Source organism: Leptopilina boulardi, unplaced genomic scaffold, assembly GCF_019393585.1.
Source record: "Leptopilina boulardi isolate dan_hultmark-lab unplaced genomic scaffold, ZJU_Lbou_2.1 LbouV2_303, whole genome shotgun sequence".
Classification (NCBI taxonomy): Eukaryota; Metazoa; Arthropoda; class Insecta; order Hymenoptera; family Figitidae; genus Leptopilina; species Leptopilina boulardi.
The window spans coordinates 106755-130986 of record NW_026137867.1 but is presented as its reverse complement, the minus strand read 5'-3'; the positions used below and the strand labels follow the sequence as shown (position 1 = coordinate 130986).

At 30.7% G+C, this 24232-nt stretch overlaps 1 protein-coding gene across 3 annotated transcripts in view; it reads left to right on the top strand.

Moving 5' to 3' along the window:
• Positions 1-24232, top strand: part of LOC127282960 (trichohyalin) — a 152256-nt gene that overhangs the window by 86143 nt on the left and 41881 nt on the right. For all 3 annotated transcript variants that reach the window (XM_051307563.1, XM_051307562.1, XM_051307564.1), the window contains exon 4: positions 10439-10531. In XM_051307563.1, the coding sequence (XP_051163520.1) occupies positions 10439-10531 (93 nt within the window). The remainder of the gene's footprint in view (positions 1-10438; positions 10532-24232) is intronic.

Genomic DNA, 24232 nt, shown 5'->3' with positions numbered 1-24232 from the left:
TAAATGATATTTATAGAAATATTTTTCAAAGGGAAAAAATGATAGAAAAAAAAAATAGTAAAAAATATTGTTTTGTGAGAAATAAAAAGTAGAAAATTATTATTTGATGAAATAATTTTAGGAATGTGAAGTCAGATCAAACTTGTTGTCGATAAGGCAAAGTAATATTTCAGCTGGCATGTTACAGAGCAGATGTTACAACCTGCAAATTTCCAGAGTAAAACCACGCAAGCAAACCCCCTAAGAGAAGTTGGAATATGGCATGAGGGAACAGATTTTCTGGGTATTAGCAACGTTTCTCCTCTAACATGGAGTAGTCCCTTTTATGTTACTGCAAAAGGGAGATTGCGACCTTATACCACACAAGTTGTACGTGAAAGAAACTCGAAATTCACACTGTAAAGAGGGACTCATTTTACTTTCTTCTCTCTGTTTTCCTTTTTTTTCTGTCACTTTATTTCCACTTTTTTCTTCTTTATATTTTCAACCATTTTCTTATCCACTTTTGCTTATATATATATATTATAAAAAGATTTCGCCGCAGCCGCCGCTGTTTCAGAAATTTTGACAAGGTTGGGTCATTCCATGTCAAGTGTACCCAACCCATGTTTTTGATAAGGTTAGGTAAGGGTGAGCCAACCCATGTTATTGACATGGATAGTACAATAGTTGGTTACACTTGATATGGAATGACCCATATAAATATAGCTGCAAGCCCCCCCCCCCCTCTCCACCCCCTCCCTGGCAAAAATAACCTAAATTTTAAGGTTATGTTCGTTTCAAGATTCTAAATAGGGCCGCAAGTCCTCCTCTTTCCCTTACCCTCTCTCCGTATTTCCCACCAAAAATGTCATAAATTTTGTGGTTATGTTCATTACAAGACTTTCAATATAGCCGCAAGTGGAGGTAGATTTCTTGCCAAAAATGACCTGAATTGAAAGGTTATGTTCGTTTCAAGACTGTGAATATAGTCGCAAGGCCCCCCTCCTTCTTTACTTTGAAGGAGAGGTGGATTTTCTGCCGAAATTGAAATTTTTTTTTAAATTTTTAGGTTAAGTTATTTTGTCGGAAAACTATCAAGAAACAAACATAACCTCAAAATTTAGGCCAAAATTTGGCGCAAAAAGACAAAGGAACAAACATAAAACATAAAAATTGAAAATAATAAAAATTATAGTTAATAAAAATCGTAAATAACATTTAAAGAAATAAATAATAAAATATTAATAATAGTTTTAAATTCCAGAAATTGTCTAAACATTAACTTAAACATCTACAAAACCAAAAAAAAGTAGGGGGTTGGGGCGAAGCCCCCCTAGTATATATATATATTTAGTCATGCTGTAGATATTGTTATATTTGTTTTTCTCTTTCAGAAATTAAAAAAAAAATTTGTACAATTATAAATGGAAAGAACAATAAATTCGTTGTCCTTGGAAAATGAAGATCTGATAGAAATCCTGAATGTCATTCGACCCAATTGCTCGCGTTCTGACGCTTCGCCGAATTATTTCTCCGATAATTGAAAATTAAGCTTCGTCTATAGCTATCAAACCGAGTTCAGTGCCTCAATCATAAAGCTCGGCAGATTAGAGTTGGTTTATCCAGTATATACTAAGTAAATAGAAGAATTTTTTTTTTACCGGAAATTGGAGTAGAATAACAAAACCTTATAGATTCGATATTACAGTAATGCTATATAGAGGCGAGGGAAAAACAATTTCTCGTGAAAGTAGTTTTAGAAAATCTATTTCTTTAGCAATAAAAGAAAAAAAAAGATCTTTGGTGAGAAAAAAAAATAAAAATTCCTTCAGGTGTTTTCTATTGCTGGTAAAAGAAGGTTTTATTTCAAAGAGAAATAGAGTTTTATTATAAGTTGCGTACTATTTGCTTTATTTTATTTTTTTCGAAAAATAATGTGAAAATAAATATGAATAATAGTTTTGAATATTAGAAAAAAGAAATTGTAATTTAAAATTTTTTTGCAGAATTTGAATTTGCACTGCAGTAACTAATGTAAATTTTAAAAATTTTGACATCTTAGTTTGATGGAAACATACTTCTACCACTGATAATAAAATGTCGTGTCTGACTAAAACCTACTTTTACTACTGATACAAAAGTAACGGAAATTATAGTTTTGTCTGACAAAAACTTACTGTTACTACTGATTCTGAATAAAAATCCTAATTCTAACCGATATATCTGACTAAAATATACTTTTACTACTGATACTAAACTGTAGGATATTATACACTTTTGTCTGATTAAAGCCTAGTTTTACTACTGATACTAAACTATAGGAAATTATAGTTTTGTCTGACTAAAATATACTTTTACTACTGATACTAAAATACAGGACTTTTTACTATCATTAACTAGTTCTTGTCTGATTGGAAATTACTTTCCCTACTGATACTGTAATTTTAAGAAAATGAAATATTACAATTGAAAGAAGGAAAAATAAATTACGTAATTATTTTTATTCAGTAGTAAAATACAGTTTTAGTCAGACATGAATTTACATTATAATTATTTACAAATTAGTAGAAAAATGCAGTTTTAGTCAGACATTTTTAATTTTAGTTATTTGATAATCAATAGTAAAAGACAGTTTTGTTCAGATAGTATGGTTAAAATTTGAGTTACTCTTAAATAAGTAGTAGAGAACAGTTTTAGTTAGACAGGGGTTTAAATTTCAGTTATTTTCAAATAAGTAGTAAAATTCAGTTTTAGTCAGACAGTCGATTAAACTTGAGTCATTCTCAAATCAGTAGTAAAAGGCCATTTTAGTCAGACATGAATTTAAATTTCAGTTATTCTCAAATCCGTTGTAAAAGACAGTATTAGTTAGATGAAAAAATTTCCATTTCCTGTAATTACATCATCCATACTGGTAAAAGAAAATTGTAGTCAGTTAAAGCGTTTAAAATTCTTGTTAAATTCGTGTCAGAGTAGTAAAATAATGGATCCATTAATGTAAATTAATGTTTTTCAATTCTTCAAAAGCATTGTTGGCTAATTGCATCGCTTTAACGAAAAAGTTTAAATTGCTAATCAAGCCCCAAGAGAGAATGGAAATAGAGATATTCGAGGCATTGAAATCGCTGTTGCGGGGCAAAACGCAAATAGCTGACACAATAGATTTCTCGCCTAACCCCCCTTAACCGAAAACTAAGTACGAGTTTCTTGTTTTCAAAAGTTGGAATAGGGCATGTTCTGGTGAGGTGGATCGTTAACCAAGCAACGTTTGCGAAAATTGGCTTCATTTCATTTTGCCCTGCAAAGCCGATTTCGAGAGCCTAAACTTTTTTTTTTCCTTTTCTCTCTTTTACTTATATTTTTTTTTTCTTTGTCTCTCTTTCGCTTTTTTTTCATCTCCCTTGACTGTTTTTTCGCGCCCCACTAAACGTTAAGTTTTCACGCACACGAGAAGAGTGCGGTTACTGAATTTATGCTTCATTCGTACACGTTAGGTATACACGCGGTGGGCACCCAGGAAACGAGTCGAGTGTAAGTTATGATGCTCTTGAATGCTACCCCACGCTTATTTATTGTTCTAGACCGTATTCTAGTTGTATATATATATATATATATATTTTTTCATTTCATCTACACTTCTTTTTTGTTTTTATTTAAAAAAAAAAATTTCTTTTTCATCTTCACTCTCTCGAGTGAGAAGTTTAATTTTAAAAAAACATATTTTTCTTTTTCCCGGTGAAAAAAAATGAGATTAAATAGGAATGATGATTCGATTGAATTGAATTTTCGGAAACTTGTGTATATGTAATCGGGGTCAAACGTGACTACTCAGGCGGAAGAAACTAATTGAAGTCACCTGAATTGCAATTCGGTTTTCTCGCTAGGGAATTAAATGTCGTTGAATCCAATTGAAATTCGGTTCTCTCTTTGCTCTGCTCCTTTCATCGTTTTATCCCTCTTCTTCTTGATCCTTTTCAAGTTCGTCCAATTCTCTCTCTCTCTCTCTCTCTCTTGGCAAGTTGTGCGATTACGCTTGCTTGCATTCTTGTTACACCTTACAACAAGTAACGAGCCTATTAAGCCATCGGGAGAACTTGAGTTAATTCACTCGCCTCTCTTGACGTTCGAAACTTTCTCATTACCCTTCACAGAATCCCTCAGCCTAATTACCTTTCTGCAACGAAGAGGGATTAATGCGATCCCTTCGCACGTCGAAAAGGGTCGCGCGCTCCATACACGACTTGGGACACAATTTATATCACGTATCACGCGGATATGTGAGCTTTAATCGTTTTCATTGCACTACGCATAAGGCGCGTTAGAATCGTTTTTTTTTTTTTTTTGCATTTCCAGTCTCCAATTTAGATATAATTAAATTTAAAATAAAATCTTGTGAAATTGTTTTAATTTAACATTAAAAAAAAATTTTTTTTTTGTTAATATTTGCAAAATTAAATTTGAAAATTTCGTTTTAAAAATGCTGTCCCATGTGTAGACATTGCTATGTGGTTCCAATTTTTTTTTCTCTACTCTTCTTTTTCTTCTTCTCCTTATCAAATTGAGTTTCAGTTCACTGTGGGGGGTACTGGAATTTCCCATATGTATCGTTTCGTCTTAACTTAAAAATGTACCACTCTCTAGACTTTACAAGCTAACCGGATGATATATTAGGGTTTACTGCATCTTTAATGTCTTAACGTAGAAGAGGTTCACGAAAACCTTGCATAGGAATATATACTATATGTTTGGAATTTATGGTCCACGTTGTTTTTCAGCTTTAATTTTAGATAACTTCTTATCATAAATGAAATTCTTGAGCCAATCTGTCTCGCAGAGTATTTTATATTAAATTTCAGATTGAAAAATATTGTTTAGAAAACAAATTATATACAAGAGGTACAAAATTTTATTTATGTGAATATATCTTTTTTAAGAGGAAAGAAGTAATTGAAAAAAGGTAATTTTACTTAAAAATTCGATTTTTACTGTAAGGAGAAAATAATTACATAATACTAAACCACAGAAAGTTGTACAGTTTTTGTCTGACTCAAATCTACTTTTACTTAACTAATATAGAAAATTATCGAATATTGTCTAACGAAAAATTTTTGTTACTACTGATTCTAAATAAAAATAATTTCGTTTTTGTCTGACTAAAAACTTATTGTACTATTGATACTAATCTATAAAAATTACACAGTTCTGTCTGACTATAATTTGCTGTTTCTACTGACTCTAAATTAAAACTTAACTTTCTTGTCTGACTAAAAACTCATTGTACTACTGATACTAAAATATAAAAATTACACAGACTTGTCTGACTATAACTAGCTGTTACTACTGTCACTAATTTAAAATGTACACCATAAAATATTACACAATTTTATCTGACTATCAACTTCTTTTACTACTAAATTCGAAGGATAAAAAATTATATAAATTTGTCCGACTGAAATATACTTTTACTACTGATAATAAACTACAGAATTTGGCTGCCTGACTAAAATCTACTTTTACTACTGATCATAAAATACGAGACAGACTGTACGTTATTTTCAATTTTTTAACTTTACTTTTCGATAAACAATTTTTCTTAAAAAGAGTATGTGATTCTTAAAGAAAATTTTAATATAACTTGTATAAATTTAAAAAAAAAGTTTACACCACATTGATCTTGATGTTTATCTAAAAATTGCTTTACACAAAAATGTAAGATTTTTTTCAAAAAAAAAAAAAGTTGCACAATTTAGTTTCATGGGGATGTCACAGTTCATGAATACTGATTCTCGCTTATTCCTTTTTGAGAAGGCAGATGAGTCAGTTGAATTAGACTGAGATGAGTCTCAAGAGAGTGAATAACAAAGTCCCTCGAGACAAAAGGAGAAATGTGTGTTCGTGCGTATAACGGATGTCAATATAATTACTGGCGAACAAGTGAGAATAACAAATTAACATATATCAGCAAGAGACACAAAACAATCATGCAATTCGGGATAATAGAACTTAAATGTTCAGCTTTAAATTACCCTAAAAATAGGAGGGAAAAAAAGGTGAAAAAAACTTAAACCTTTGGAAAGCTTGTTTTTTCTTCTCACCCTCTCTCTCTCTCTCTCTCTCTCTCTCTCTCTTTTCCTACATCACAGAAAGAATTACGGTTTCTTTGGTCTCGAACAGCTTTCGACCGAACCTTCAATCCCAGTTTTTTTTCCGACAAGAAATAAATCTCGTCCATGTCTCGCCAAACGAGAAAATATGTTTGATGCTCCAATTGTCAATCGAAGTATAATACCAAAGTAGAAATAATGTTTTCATTACAAAAAAAAAAGTTTTGTTTTTGAAAATGCATTTTTTAATTCCGAAAAAGTTGATTTTATTTATACAAAAAAAAATATAAGATAAAATTTTGCAACAAAAATATGAAAATCTGAGAAAGCATTGTTTTAAATGTCTTGCTTCTTAATTCCATATCGCGAATGTGGCTTTTGTGAAAGAGCGTGCAGTTTTTGGAAATGTGAATTCGTAAAGGGTGTGTGTATGTATATATATATATATATATATATGGGGTCATATTTGCATGCTACCTCAAAGTAGAATGGAATATCCGCTGTCTGGGGCAAAAACAGAGAGAGAGAAGAAGAAGTGGTTGGGAGCCAAGAAAGCGACTTAAAAAGCGCTTTCGAAAGCTTAACATTGATATTCCGCAGGAGTGCTCACCTAATGCTCAGCTTTTGTCTTCCTGAGCATGGCGATTTTAACTATGGAGTGGGACGTAATGGGACACGCCGTTTTTTCTACCCTTGTCTTGACTGTGTTCCACTCTAAATTTTAGAGAACCTGCAATCACGACTGCCAAGAGAAGAAATACTCTACGAGAAAGAGAGAGAGAGAAAGAGCGTCAAGTTAAATCGAACGTAGAATACAAGGTTGCCATGAGACTCCTTGCAAAGTCGGGCGCAAACTTATAATGTCACATTCTCGTTAGTTTAGTCGTCCGTGAATAATCCTCTTTATAAGTAAAGAGGCCTTCGTCAAAGAATTCATGAATTATGTTCACTTTCATTAACTAATAAAATCACCTCGCTATCCTTATCCTTTTAATTGACACACTCGAACAAATTATTAACAGCGACGAATTTTTACTTTCATTTATCAAATTATAATAATAATAATAATAATAATAATAATAATAAAAATGAAAATAAAAAAAATTTCTATTTCTACTTATTCTATTTTTCTTCTCACTCATTTTTATACTAAATAAAAAAAAATTTACACTTCAAAATATTATATTTTAACTAAACGGAACAACTTTCGTTTAGTTTTTAAATTATTTATTGATTTTAGAAAGCGTTTAAGTAAGAATGTGTTGTAATTTCTTGCATTCATTAATATACCTAGTGGACGTATAGGATAAAATAAAAAAATATTAATATTACCGTTGCTAAGGAAAAACGTCCTTAGCAACGGTTGCTTAGGAAAAAACGATCATAGTAATGATTGCCATAGAAATGGTTGTTATGATAACGTTTGTCATGGAAACGGTTGTCATGGAACGGTTTGCAATAAGGAGCACAGCAAAAAAATTTTTTGACTCCCTCTGAAACTAATAAATATTAATTAAAAAACAAAACGAAAATTATTTCCTTCAGTTAAAATATTATAATTATTTTAAAATACAAAAATCTTTTTATTCAATTTAAAATAAAAAATGATTGAGAAAAAAAAATAGAAAACATATTTGAAAATTAGTTAAAATTTATCGAATGATGGATTATTGTGAAGAAAGTAGAAAAGACGAATTTTTGTCGAGATATATATATAAATATAAAACAGAGAAAGAGAGCTTACGTTGACTGTTGCCAAACGTTTCCAACCCCTTGAACAAGGCAGTTACCACACTATGTCGTATTTATAAGAAGGCGTGTTCCAAAGGGGGAGAAAACAGAGAGAACGCGCCGCCAATTTTGCAGCGATATCATTCTGTGAAAACCTCTTACACTTGGCCGCATACTCGTCGATCGTCCCAATTTTTCTACCCCATAGCTCTTAACGAGAACGTGAAGTGAAAAGTGATAGTCGTTTATTCACATGTGCTAAATTTCATTCTCCTAAAAATTTCAACTTTTATATATATATATAGGTATATATATATATATATATATATATATGTGTAGAATCCTTCTATAGCTCATCGAATGAATATCATGTGGCTTAACAGAAAAATAAAGATCAAGATTACAAAAATAAAATTTAGTACCTCAGAAAGAAATTTCTTTTTCACTGATAACATTTTCTTTTCTTTTTTTTGCTCTTAAGTGGAGGAAAATTTGTTTTTTGGATACAATTTTTTTTTAAAAAACTGTAAATTGTTATTTTTTTTAGTTAATTTATTTGGTAGTTAAATTTACTAATTCGTGCAATAAATTGTAAAATATTGTTTTATTTTATACCAATGAAAGAAAAAAAAAATTAAAGATTGTATAAAATAGAGAAAATAGTATTGTGAAGACCTTTGTAGCGTGTGTCAATGGTTAGGGGATTAGGTTATCGACTTGTGGAGATTAAGGTCGTGGGTTCGATTCCCGCCGCTTTGAAATTTTTCTCCGTTTGGTTGGAGTTACAATTAATAGTAGTTATAAATTATGGTAGCTATAATTAATGGTGATTACAATTGATAGTAGTTACAATTAATAGTAATTACAATTAGTGGTAGTTACAAAAAGTAATAGTTACAAATAGGAATAGTTACATTTAATAGTAGTTATAATTGATAGTAGTTACAATTAATAGTAGTTACAATTGATAGTAGTTACAATTCATAGTAGTTACAATATAGTAGTTACAATTGATAGTAGTTACAATTAGTGGTAGTTACAAATAGTAATAGTTACAATTAATAGTAGTTATAATTGATAGTAGTTATAATTGATAGTAGTTACAATTGATAGTAGTTACAATTGATAGTAGTTACAATTGATAGTAGTTACAATTGGTAGTAGTTACAATTAGTGGTAGTTACAAATAGTAAGAGTTACAATTAATAGTAGTTATAATTGATAGTAGTTATAATTGATAGTAGTTACAATTGATAGTAGTTACAATTGATAGTAGTTACAATTGGTAGTAGTTACAATTGATAGTAGTTACAATTGATAGTAGTTACAATTAGTGGTAGTTACAAATAGTAAGAGTTACAATTAATAGTAGTTATAATTGATAGTAGTTATAATTGATAATAGTTACAATTGATAGTAGTTACAATTGATAGTAGTTACAATTGATAGTAGTTACAATTAGTGGTAGTTACAAATAATAATAGTTACAATTAATAGTAGTTATAATTGATAGTAGTTATAATTGATAGTAGTTACAATTGATAGTAGTTACAATTGATAGTAGTTACAATTGATAGTAGTTACAATTAGTGGTAGTTACAAATAATAATAGTTACAATTGATAGTAGTTATAATTGATAGTAGTTACAATTGATAGTAGTTACAATTGATAGTAGTTACAATTGATAGTAGTTACAATTGATATTAGTTACAATTAGTGGTAGTTACAAATAGTAATAGTTACAATTAATAGTAGTTATAATTGATAGTAGTTATAATTGATAGTAGTTACAATTGATAGTAGTTACAATTGATAGTAGTTACAATTGATATTAGTTACAATTGATAGTAGTTACAATTGATAGTAGTTACAATTAATAGTAATTACAATTAGTGGTAGTTACAAATAGTAATAGTTACAATTAATAGTAGTTATAATTGATAGTAGTTACAATTAATAATAATTATAATTAATAGTAATTACAATTAGTGGTAGTTAAAATTAATAATAGTTACAATTGATAGTAATTAAAATTAATAGAAGTTATAGTTGATAATAGTTATAATTAATGGTAGTTATAATTAATAGTAATTACAATTGGTTGCAATTTTAAATGATGGTAATTAAATCTGGTGGTAATTACAAGTTATGGTAGTTACAACCGATAGAAGTTTCAATTGTAATGGCAATTATAATTGGTAACTCGTTGCAGTTGCAAACGATGGTAATTAAAATTGATGGTAGTTTCAATTAATACTAGTTATAAAATATAGAAGTTGCAATTGATATACAATCAATATAAGTTTCAATTAATGGTACTTCTAATTAATGGCAGATAAAAAATATGATAATTACAATTGATACTACTCAAAATTAATGATAGTAAAAAAATAACTGCAGTTATGGAGGAAAATTATAATTGTTATATCAGTTACTAATCGATAGTTAGCAATCGATCGTTATAAATTATTATCATAGATTCAAATTTCCGTTTTGCGTTGAAAATAACTTAAAACGAAAAGATTAGTGAAAAAGAATGTGACAGATTGATGAATTATAGAATAGAATTTTTATATATGGAAATTTAATTTTTTTCATATCTCTTTTTCTTTTTTTTTAGGAGCTGCTGCCGCTTCACGCGTCTACGTGGATGCTTTGTCCAGGTTAGCCCGACAGGCACAGCTGGGCACCTGGGGTGGTTCGCAAGATGTCGGTGAGTGAAGATTAATTATTCATTTTCACTTGCTTTTCGGAGTTTGAAATCCTCCCTCTGGGAGGCCACGTGTTCGAGTCCCAAACAATCTCGAGAAAGCATACCTTAAAGGGGGTCTTTCTTCATTAATTAATTACGTTTGAGTGTAAAGCTCACCACCTTTTTTTATGGTTTTTTTTTTGCTGTTGTTGTTGTCGTTGCTACTGCGTTAATTATAAGTTATATTTAATTTTTTTAAATTTATATCCATTAAAAATAAGAATACGCCTCGGGGAAATGGAACTTTAGAATTTGGTTTTTTATTACAAGACTGGAATTTAAAAATTATATTATATATTATAAGGTATGTATTTGGTAACAAATTATTTGCAGTGAATTCCAGCAGCAATCTGATATAAATTTATGCATGTTACTAATTATACTCGATGGTAATTTAATGATTATTTTCGAGGTCAGTTGTGCTGCGTTAAGCAGATCTGTATGAAGGCAGGTTATACAAGTTTAATGAATTAATGTCATGTATCAAGAGCAACATGGCAAATATACGTACCTTGATTAGAAGGTGTTAACTCGAATTAGTAATGGTTATACCACATTACTACATTTAATTAGTTTTAGTATTAGTATATATGTGTGAGCTGGGAATGTGGATTTAATAGATAGACAAGTTTCCATTTAATCCTTTTAGAGTTCATAGGAGCGTGAGTAAATTTTGTTGCAAGTGAACGAAACTGAATGCCTCTATTTCCTGATATCGAATATATTTGCAATGCATGCAATTACGACAGTTTCTCAATCGAATTTCAATTTTATTCTTTCAAATTCTCTTGAATTAATGAAAATATAAACTTATTAAATTTAGCAAAATAATTGACAGTTTTCGAAAATCTACTTTGTGAAAGTAAGTTACCTAACAATGCAGGCGCTTCACATTCCTGATCCATAAACGTGAAACAAAATCATAAACGCTTGAACAATTCAATGTGGGTTGAAAGTTTAAGGAAACGGGTTGTCGTAAAATGAAGCAGGCTTCTAAAGGATGAGAGCTAATTTAGGCAATAAAATGTCGTGGAGAAGATCAAAAGTTTCTTATATTCAAAAGTCTAAAGTTCAAAGAGCTTTTTTTTTTAATGGCAAAAAGAAATGTAAAGGAAAATTATGAAAAAGATATCAGATAAAGACTAATAGTGAATTTTAGGGATAAAGTTTCGGCAATAAAAAGGCCCCAAGGCTCTATGCACAACAACGTTAAAGTTCCAAGGTTTCTAAAGCCAATAAGGGGGGTTTACCCTTTTAACCGTCGCTAAGCTCAAAAGCTTTCTCTCTCTCTCTCCCTATTTTGGTTGGGGAAAAAGTTGCTAACAAGATCATTGCAGCGTGATAAGTGTACGTATTAAGTTCAGGTCGATAACCTGTAAGTATACGACCCAGCAAACGCTGCAAGTCTTGAAAACGACAGCCGATTGGGACTTTGGGGAAGCTTTCTAAGTGCAAAACTCGTCGGGAACTTTTATTCTTATATATATATATATATCGTTGGGGTTGGTCGACGCGACGTGTTCTCGTTTCGATATATAGGATACGGTATAATATAAAAGCCGGACAGAAGCGAGATTCACACGTCTCACTGAACAAAGTGAAGTTGCACACAATTTTCTCCCAAACACATTCGATGACTTTATTGCCAATGTGATTTTGCGCAAAACTTTTCTAATTCTAAGCAGATATATTTCTTTTGTTCTCTCTTTCGTGAAATTTTATTGCCTATTTTTTTTTCTAATTTCGAAAAATTTTTGTTAAAATAAATTACAAAAGGAAAAAATTAGTTTCATAAAAATTATTTTGTTTTTATAATAACTTTGTCTTAAATGAAGAAATTATTATTTTTTTTTTTTTTTGAGGAAAATTTGCATACAGATAGGGGGTCTTTCGACGAAGAGAGCATTCTAAATCGCATCATCCATTCAGTAAAAGTTTCTAGATGAATTTCTCATAATAAATCGTTTCATAAAAGTCGTAAAGAGATACCAAACTCCCTTATATATATATATATATATATATATACATCAAGAATAACCGCATCCTTCTCGAAACTCACGGTTTACACGCTTATGGCACTCGTTGGCAACAAAATTCCAAATTCTCTACGACAGATAGGGTAGGATAGTTTCCAAGTTTCAAGGGGAGAGGGGAATGGAGGGAAAGGATATTTCCCCGTTACCTGCATACGTGTTATCCCTCGGGGCTCTTGTACGTCGAGTGTCTGATACGTTTACTGAGGCGCGTCAATTTAAATTCGTTTATACATAATCACTAAACTCTATAGGGAAACGATACTCTCCAAAAAGTTTTTAATATTCTAAGTTAAAAGTTGACTTCACAATTATTTAAGCAGAAATTTCTTATATTTGAAATGATGAGCTTTTGAGACACTTTTAAATTGTTGAGGTAAATGACATCTAATGTCAATCAAATTGCAATAAAATGCGATTAATTTTATTCAAATAATTGATATGATTTTTTAAGTATACACAAATCGCTCGAGGCAGTATCTTAAAAATTAAGGACCTTTAAAAATTTACATTACTGACACCAAGGGAAAGAAGATAGGGATGGGGCGGGGGAGGGGGGCTTTTAAAGTTTATTGTTTCTCGATATTATCTTTTCGAAATGGAAAAGCACGTCTTGCGAGAATTTTGCCAGAGTTTATCTAAAGGTGTATATATTTTGAAAATCAATCCGCAAGGCGGAAGTCGATTTTCGTTGCCGAAGTAGGAGATGAAGATGGGTAAAATTCAATATCCCCGACCTCGTCTTCAGCTGGGGGGGGGGGTTAAATCTTTAACTCCTGAGTTACATTGTAGATCTCCGTCCATAAAGCGGATTATACAAGCCCAAGGACTGAATCTCAGAAGTAGAAGATTATTGAAGTCTCTCGAGAATCCTTTATTCCATTCACTAGAAAAAAAAGAGAGATTTGTTTTTTTAATTTTTATGATTTCAAAATTTTTTGATTTTATCTATATTTTTTTTATTTCAAATGTAATTTTAATTTTATGATAGCAGGAAAAACGGTTATTTTTTTGCCAAATTCACTGGTCTATAAATCAGTTACCATACACTGAGAAAAATGTTTAGTCAGAGCAACCAAAATTTAGTTGGGCCAAAAAAAAATTTTGTTGGTATTTAAGCAACCAAACTATTTGTTTGAGTCAACCAAAAAATTTGGTTGAGTGTTTTTTTGTTGGCATACCGAAAATGTTTGGTTAGCTGTACCAAATTTTTTTTGTTAGTTCAACAAAAATGTTTGGTTGATCAAAACAACAGTTTTTTTGTAAAATTAAAAATTTTATTCTACCTTATCTCTTTTCTTTTTATCTTTTTTATTTATTTCATTATTTATTTATTATCAATTTAATATTGAATTTATATTTATCCAATTGAAATATTTGTGGACTTTAAAAAATCTCTTTTCCGCCTGGGATCGAACCTCTGTTTTAAAACTGAAGATCAGAAGCTCTGACCACTGGACTACCCATCCTTGTGAGAGATTTAAACTAACTGTTCTCTCAAGCTATGAGCTGAGAGCGAATCAAATTATTTGGTTGTCGCAACCAAATTTTGGTTCGGACAACAAACCATCATTTGGTTTTTTAGACCAAACTATTTTGTTGTGTTAACCAAATTATTTTGTTGTCGCAACCAAATTTTGGTTAGAATTTAAAAATGTTCAACCAAATAATTTTGTTAGCTTAACCAAATGTTTGGTTGAGATAACTCTGCGACTTTGTTTCAGCCAACCAAAATTTGGTTACAAGAACCAAAATTGACTAATCAAACAATTTTGTTGCAAACACTAAATTTTTTTTCTCAGTGTAAATTCTAGCTAACTTGAATCAGTACTAATCTGTAATAAAAACCACTAATAAATTTCACTCTCAGTAAAAATATAATCGCAGGGTTTCGTGACCGCATTATTAATATTACCAAATATTATTATTATGTTAGAAAAAATCCTTAGCAACGGTTGCTAAGAAAAAAACGGTCATGGAAACAGTTGCTATGGTAACAATTGTTATGGATACGGTTGTCATGAATTTTTCACTGATTCATATTGAGAGAGAGAATAAGAAAAGAAATTTCTCAATTTGTAATCAAATTTTTTTTTTTCGTTAAAACAAGAAAAATTTGATTACAAAATCTACGAAATTGTTGCACTCAGACTTTACTGAAATTTAAAAAAAGCGTATAAACATAAATAATTGGATAATATAAAATGAAATGTCGATGACAATTTTCTTTTATATATTTGAAATTTGGAAAGATTTAGAATGAATGAGCTAGGTCGATATAAAAAGGGGACTATTGTCGTAAAAGTGAACGGAATCTCATCTGCTGACGACCTATTCGAAACTTGACTCAAGGGCCTGTAGCCGGTACGAAAAGAAGTAGGGGGGGGGGTTTGGTAAAGGGGATATGAAAAGGAGGAGGGAAAATGAGAGTGATATCGAAATTGGCAATATCGCGAACCTGTCTCCCTCTTGCCCTTGGGTTTACCTCCATCGATCGGATCTGCTCACGCGAACATTTCTTACTTCTTTTTCTTGCCGCGAAGAATTTTCTTCTTGAGGTGACGACGCTACCGACGACGACGATGACGACGGTGGCGGCCCTCCAATTGCGAGATTCTTTGTCAGTGTCGGAAGTCAAACCTCGCTCCTCGGCTACAAGGGGAAAAAAAAAAATCTCGCTAGGGAGAGACGAACAAGAAGCGTGCCGTGCTAGTCGAAGTGCGAGAAATTTAAACTCAATTATCGCGGATTTTCCCAGGGAAAAAATATTTTACTCCCTTGCCAAGCGAGCGAGAGAAAAAGAGTGAGAGAGAGAGAGAGAGAGAAGGTTTGAATCGAGATGCGTCAATGGAACGCAGGAAGGTTGTAGTCTTCGTTTTAGCAGTCGCGACGAGACGGAGCTCACGCAGCCCCGGAACCAATCTTCTCCAACTGAATGAGAATTTTCCAGCTTCAATTTCCGCGTTTCTTAGCTGGACGTTTAGATTGAGTGGCGTGATAGTTAAAGATTAAAGTATCGTGTAATGTTGCATTCCTTTCGAGAGGTATTGAAACTTTTTTGATAAAACGACATTTCAAAGAAGAAAATAGAAAAAAAAACTTTTGCTTTTCAATTTAAATTGTTTTAATTTACTTCGACAGAGCGATTTATTCGATTCATTCAAACGTAAAGGTTTTTTTTCGTTTTGCTACTGATACAAAAATTACAGGAATGTAAAATGTTGTTTAACTGTAACTTTCTTCATCTACTGATAGTTAACGAATAGAAATTTGCTTTGTCTAACTAAAATTGGCTATTACTACTAATTATAAAATAACAAGAATTTAGTAATGTTCTGTTTGACTGAAACATATTTATACTACTGATAAACAAAAATAACAAAAAACGTGTCTGACTAAACATTTCATTTTCTACTTAAGTGATGAACATTTTTCTCTTTAATTACAAATGACAAAAATACATTTTTTCTTCTACTAATAAGTAATGAATATTTTTCGTGGCTTGTCTGACTGGAACTGACTTTTACTACTAATTATAAAGTTACAGGAATTCAGAAACATTTTTTCCAACTAAAATATAAGTTTACTAATGCTACTAAAATAATAATTTTTTATTTTGTCTGACTGGCACTGAATATTACTACTACTTATAGTTACAGGAATTTAGAAACATTTTGTCTGACTATAAAATACGTTTACTGCTACTACCAAAACCATAAGTTTGTTTATTTCTAATGGTAACATCTAGTACCAATTACAAAGAAACAATAATTGAGATATACTTTGTCTGACTATAATTTACTTGTACTACTGCTACTGAAATAATAATTTTCGATTTAAATTGTTTTAATTTACTTTCACAGAGTTCAAAGTAAAAGTTTTTTTTTACTATTAATACAAAAATTACAAAAAATGTAAAACGTCTGATTGTGACTTACTTCATCTACTGATAGTGAACTAATAGAAATTTTCTGCTTCGTCTGACTAAAACTGTCTTTATCCACTATACTAAAAGACTTTTTATTTATAAAATTAATATAATGTATTTTAAAATGGATAAAACTTTTGTTTTTGTACTATTTAGTCTAGTTTCTACACTGAAAAAAAAATTTAGTGTTTGCAACAAAATTGTTTTATTAGGCAATTTTGGTTCTTGTAACCAAATTTTGGTTGGCTGAAACAATGTCGTAGAGTTATCTCAACCAAACATTTGGTTAGGCCAACAAAATTATTTGGTTCAACATTTTTAAATTCCAACCAAAATTTGGTTACGACAACAAAATAATTTGGTTAACACAACAAAATAGTTTGGTCTAAAAAACCAAATGATGGTTTGTTGTCATAACCAAAATTTGGTTGCGACAAACAAATAATTTGATTCGCTCTCAGCTCATAGCTTGAGAGAACAGTTAGTTTAAATCTCTCACAAGGATGGATAGTCCAGTGGTTAGAGCTCCTGACTTTCAGTTTTAAAACAGAGATTCGATTCCAGGCGGAGATGAGATTTTTCAAAGTCCACAAATATTTCAATTGGATAAATATAAATTTAACGTTAAATTGGATAATAAATAAATAAAGAAATAAATAAAAAAATAAAATAAATAAGGTAGAATAAAATTTTTAATTTTACAAAAAAAAAACTGTTTGATCAACCAAACATTTTTGTTGACCTAACAAAAAAAAATTTGGTTGAGCTAACCAAACATTTTTGTTATGCCAACAAAAAAAACTTAACAAAATTTTTTGGTTGACTCAAACAAATAGTTTAGTTTCTTAAATACCAACAAAAATTTTGTTGTTGTCCCAACCAAATTTTGGTTGCTCTGACTAAACATTTTTCTCAGTGTAACCAAATAATACAAAACATTAATAAGATCCATAGTAATTTTTAGTATTCCCCATTTTGAAATAAGTTATATTAATTCTTGAAATAAAAATTTTTTCTGTGTAATTATAAAATTACAAGAATTCATAAATATTTTGTCTGACTATAATATAAGTTAACTACTGTCACCACAATAAGAATTTTATATTTTGTCTGACCAACACTGACTTTCACTACTAATTAGAAAGGTAGAAAATAATATTTAAAAAAAATTTTAATGTTAAAAAATATCAAATAATAATTTTACAAGGAAATCTCAACACAAAACTTGCATTATTAAATAAAAAAAAAAAAATTTCCACCAATTTCCGTCGAACTCGCGTAAATCAATATTTTACATTTGACAATATTTAAGTTTTCGTTCAATACGTGCATTTTCAAGCAGAACGAATTGTCACACTGGAAATTCAATTCAAATATCAACTCTCTCTCTATCGCGCACGCAGTGACGGTTTCTCTAGTTGCACTTGGTGTGACGCCTCGTACAAACGTGACATTGCAAAATCGTCGAAATTAAAATTCCACGCAAAAAAAAAGTACTCCCCGCACGCTGACCATGTAAATACGCTTTAATAATAATGTAAACGCGTAACGAATGGGTGTTAACGTCAATTCACAATGAAACAAGGCACTACATTTTACATATATAGCGCGGTTGTAATTTGGTCGTACTTTTGGTGCGGGTTAAAAGAGGGTTGCTGGGAGGAAAGAGTGGGAGGGGGGGGGGTGGGTAGGTAGGCGAAATACCGTTAAACAGTCAGAACAGGTGAAATGATGGAGAGGAGTAAACTCTCGAAATATATATAGAGGGAAGGGGATTACACAAACCCAAGTGAAATCCGTGTGAATTTCGCGTGTAAGCGGTAATGTGCATAATTGCATAAAATTACGATGGACGTTGGCAAAATTATTGACGCAATACGAGTGAGCAATTCCATTGCTAAGGGATGGGATTGAGTTAATCATTGTTGGGAACATATATAAGCCCAATTTTCAATCTCTCTCGCTCTCTCTCGCTTACTCTAATTTCTCTTCTTCTGGTCTCTCTCTTTCTATATATATATATATATATATATATATTTCCCCTGAGTCGATTATAGTCCCACGACTTGTACCTTGTTTTAACTTAATTTGACAAACGAATTTACAACAATTTTCTATTCATCAGAATGTTTATTATACGTGTTCGGTTTGATTGTTTATTCAACAAATTGACACTCCTTCCACGTGTCATAAGCGAACGAATCGTTTATATCAGGGTAAATAAACAGTGAAAATTTAGTATTTCAATTGGAAATTGGGAAAATGTTTTTTTTCTATTTTGTGAGAGTTTTACTAGTAATGATGTAAATTAATTTAACGTTGCTATTAATTGAAAATGGAATTTATTTAAATTTTACTAGTACTGTGAAAAACAAATTTATTTGATTCTAATAATTTACTAGACTTTATTGTCAAATAAATGTTTACTTGAATTGAATAATTTTTATTTAAACTTTATTTGAAACATTAATTTCTATATTTAAAACAAATACTATCTAATTGACTCAAATAATAATTATTTAATACGAAAATAAACGGGAGAAAAAAAATATAAAGTAACTTTTACTATACTCATAAAGTAAAACCTAAACTGTTCGAAATTTTTGCGCATTCTGGTAACTTTTGCTTTGGAAATAGAAAAAATTACTTTTGAATTGATAAAGTTTACTTCGGAAATAGTATTTTTTACTATTTACTATATTTACTAATATTGATACTATTACTAACAGTGACAGTAATGGTAACAATAACAATAATACTAATACTAATTTAGGGGAGACCGGGGCTGTTTGGCGCAGGGGTTGCTTGGCGCACTTGAGTTTATTCAAAAGTGTTCACTGAGAAAACTATATGTTTGATTCAAACATATTTTGTTTGAATTAAACTTAAAATGTCTTTGATATACAGTCAAACGTATTTAAGTATTTCAAACGCAAATTAATTTTAGAAGAGCTCAAATATTAAGTTTTGAGCTCTATACATTTGTTATTAAGAAACAAAAAAAATGTTTTCATTTATATTAACAGTTTTTATAAAAAAATTAATAAATATTTCAAAAGTACATTCGGAGTTAGGTGGCGCGGTTATTTGAAAATTTCGTTAAATATTAATAAAATGAAGTTAATTATATGAAATTTACACATTAATAAGCACCAATAAGAATCCTATTCAAAAAATTTAACCGAATAATGGTAAACTTACAGTACAAGACTTATTTTGTTAAGTCTTATATTATATATATATATATATATATAGTATACAGTAAATTTAGGTTAAGTTATATATAGTTTAAAGTTCGTTAAGCTTCTTAAAGCTTAGATCGCAGGCATTCACTTCACCATGCATGTAATCAGGTTACCAATCCGTTAATTAAATAAATAAGCGTAACAAATGACAGTAATTGCTCAGCGGATTAAACAGTTTAAAGCTGAGAAGCTAAACCACTAGAAAACCGTAGATTAAATTTATTCATCTCTTTTTCCGTTTATTGATTCTTCTCTTTTGTTTTCATACTTTAGAAATTTTTTTTTTTAGAAAAATTGTAATAACGATAATAATAATAATAATAACAATAATAAAAATAATAATAATTAAAGATTAATAATAATAGTAATAATGATATTATATTATAAATACAACTATAATACCAATGGTTTTTTTATAGTTTTTTTTTTTATTCATTATTATTATAAATATTTTCAATTAATTCTTTATTATTAAAAATATATTTAATTATTATTTTTTATCATTATAAATAGTTTGAATTATTTTTTCTTTATTATTATAAACAGTTTCATTTATTAATAATTCGTTATTAATTTGATAATAAATGTGAGTAGTTATTGAAATTTAGTGAAGGTAAAATTGATTAGTTCTATATAGGGTAATGTTTGGATTTATTTTTTTTTTTTTGCTCCTTTCGATTGCATGTGTTCACGAGCACTGATCTATGTCTGACGATAATAATCACTTGCTGCAGTGGAGTGAATCTGCATCAGTGCGACTCGAAGTAGATACAGTGCGGTTTGAGTCAGACAGCTGAGTGACGAGGCTTTGGGTTATTTCCCCAAACATACATATATACTGTACTATCAGAAGTCACTCGTCTGGATAATAGGAGAATCAAGCAGGCATTATCAAATTACAGATATGTATATCTGTCTTTTATTGAAATTTCGTAATTAAATTAATAAATTATTTTCTCTATATAGAATTTTCAATGCAACATTATTAGCTTAGTTTTTCATATAAAAAAAATCTGATATAATTTTTATAAAATGAAAATTATAATTTTTTTTTTAGCCAAAAAGAACTGGTTGCAATTATTCTTTCTCCGTTCAAAGATCGCATAATGAAAATGAATTTGTCCTTGTAGATCCTTTTCAATATTCGTAATTAAATTTTTGTTTTTTTTTTGGGAGCGCACATTTGAAAAAAAAAGATTCATTTACCGAAATGAAATTACTTTGGGCATTGAGCTTGCAATTGATGAGAAGTTACTCTTTCCACTATTGTTGAAAGTTGCAACAAAGGTACGAATTTCAATTAATGGTAACGGATCGATGAAATTATTATCCCCTTTATTTCGTGCACAAAGGACTCTACTCTCCCTGTCTCAATCTGCAAAGTGAGCCTGAAGGAATAAAATAGGAATTAAGAAAGTTAATCTTGTTACGTTTTTTCTCTCTCTCTCTCTCTCTCTCTCTCTCTTTTGCTCTCTTCTAACAAGAGCAATGGGAACTGAAGATAAGCGAGTTCTCCCTGAGAGTCGAACTGACGCGATATCGATCGTTTGGAAACTATCGAATGCTTGTGTAAAGAACAATAGAGGTTTGTTTCGCACACTGAATCATTGGATTTTGAGTGAGAGAGAGAGAGAGAGAGGGGTTTTCTCATTTAAGAGAATTGCTAGCGACTTCATCGCTCTTGAAGCTTTGTGTACGTATATATATATATATACCCGATAACTAGTTGTGGTAAATGTTGGTAATCCTTTTGCCCAAAATCAACTGACTCCAGTTGAAACTGGTACATTTGTAGATATATAGAATATATACTGCGACTCGCTTTGCTGCTGCAACAGAGTCGAGTAGCCAATTAATTTCCTCGGCCATTAGGACGACCCTGAAAAGCGAATCATGTCTGTCGGTCGGTGATACCGTTTAGATTGCTGCGATATCACACGAACGCGAGGGAGATTACGGATAGCATTTACCGTAAAATTGCCTCTATTCTAGTAATTAACGACGGGGATTTATTTTTTAAGATCCAAAAGAAAATTTTTCACAGTGACATGTGCGAGTAATGCTTTTTGGGGAATTAGTCACAGTCATGAAATATATTTTCTAAATGAAAAGATTTCATATATATATATATACACTGAGAAAAAAGGTTTGAGCTGACAACCAAATATTTCATTTAATATATGTGCAACTAAAATTTTATGGTTGACACAACTGAACTTTAGTTGACATCAACTAGTTTGGTTGAGACTACCAAATTCTTTTTCATTTTCTTATTTAGTCGTCTGAAACAAACTTTGGTTGTTGTCAACTAAAGTTTAGTTGTGTCAACCAAAAAATTTTAGTTGCACATATATTGAATGAAATATTTGGTTGTCAGCTCAAACCTTTTTTCTCAATGTATATATATGATGGTGAATTTATTACTCGTATAATTATTTTTTAGTTTCAAATTTATTTATGTGCGGTTTTGAGTCAGACGAAACGATAAACTTTTTTAAATTTTGGTATCAGTAGTAAAAGTTAATTTCAGTCAGACAAATTTTTTTTGGGATTTTGTAATTTCCCAAATAAAAAATTTACTAATGTCGCAGTACTGGCGCAGTACTGACTGTCTTTCAAAATGTTTTGGAATTAGTCTCAGGAAACTTTTTGTTTAAATAATTGTACCCACAAAAAAGCAAAATAAAATACCTTTTAATTTTCAAAAATAAAATCAAAGTGAAAAAATTTTTATAAACAAAATATTTAAACAAAAAAATTCATCAGGTTCACTTTAGAAATTTTTGTAAACTAGTATTAATCAAAAAGAAAATCTATTTCAGCCAGTACTGGCTCCATATCGGCTCAGTACTGAAAGGGTGGTACTGCACCAGTACTGATACAATGAAAATACCAGTGCTGGTTCAGTACAGACTACCCAGCCTCGGCTGCCAATACTGATCCAGTACTGCGCCAGTAGTTAACTTTGGTATAATACTGAAATTTTTGGTTGGGTTTAGTTTTATTAATTTAAGAAAATTTTTTTATTTTTAAAAGATAATTGCAGTCAGATGAAGGTTTTGTATTTGTATTATTTCTAATATTAGTATAAAAAACAAGTTTCAGTAGTTAAAGTCAGATGCAATTTGTGCTTTTAATTTCAGTAGTAAATGTCAGTTTTTGTCAGACGTAACAATTTTAATAATTTTCTATTTTGGTTTTAGTAGTAAAAATCTGTTTTAGTTAGACGAAACGGATTTATATTGATTTATTCTTGTTTTGGAGGTGAAAGTTACTTTCAGTCAAATGAAACGATGTTTATTTTGTTAATTCTGGTTTCAGTAATAGAGAAAAATTACAGTCAGACGATGGTTTTACGTATTTTTGTAAAAGAAAATTTCTATTTTGCCAAATTTTTCGAAATCTTGAAATTCTATTAACAGTATCAAAAAAAGAGCGCCAGTAGTTAAACTGAATTTTAGTCAGACAAAACAATTTTAATTTCAATAATTTTCTGTTTTGATTTCAGTAGTAAAATCAGTTTTAGTCAGACAACGGATTTAAATTGTTTAGTCTTTATTTCGGAGGCGAATGTTACTTTCACTCATGCGAAACGATGATAATTTTGTTAATTCTTGTTTCAGTAGTAAAAGTAAGTTTCTGTCAGACAAAACGTTATAATTTTCTTTAATGTTGGCTTCAATACAAATTTCTGGAACAAAATTTACTGTAGTGTGAAATTTAAAGGCAAATAAGAAACCCTATGAAGATTTCAATTTTATATATTCGTCTATGTGAAACAAAACGATTTGGTGTCCTAATTCCCTTTAAAAGGTTGACATGAATGTCGAAGGTCGAGGTAAAGGATCAATGACAGATTTTCATAGGAATCTCGGAAACGTGAGAATACGCTGTTCTTGAGAGGGAGAGTGAGAGAGCAGTTAATTGCGTCTGGTTGGGTGTCTATTGCAAGTATAATGGCTTCGTCTCGCCACGTCGCGCCTGCTTTTGCAGATAAGGTTGGGCGCTAAAGTTATAGGGAGAAAGAGTCCTTCTCTCTCTCTCTCTTGCTCATTGTGAGAATGAGAGAAAGAGAGAGTGACAATGAGAGAAACATTCGTTTCTGTCGTCGTCATAGTTGTCGTTTCTGTGGGAGTTCACATGAATACTACTTTGTTCGTCTCTGAGAGCCAACACAACATAGTTGACAGGAGGATGCGATGCCTGCTACAGTGGATTTCCCTTGTCCCATAGGTGATACACGTTCATCCAGCCTACGTGCGATATTCCGCTGGTGTAACGTCGCTTGTAACGTATGCGACGTCACTGAACATACGTTATAGTGCACGTAGTACCCACGTCGTGGTCGGATTACTCGAACGCTTTCCAACCTTTCCCCACTGCCTCTTCCACCACAACATGTGCAAACTCAACCCCAAACTCAATCCTTTTATATATATGTATGTGTGTGTGTGCA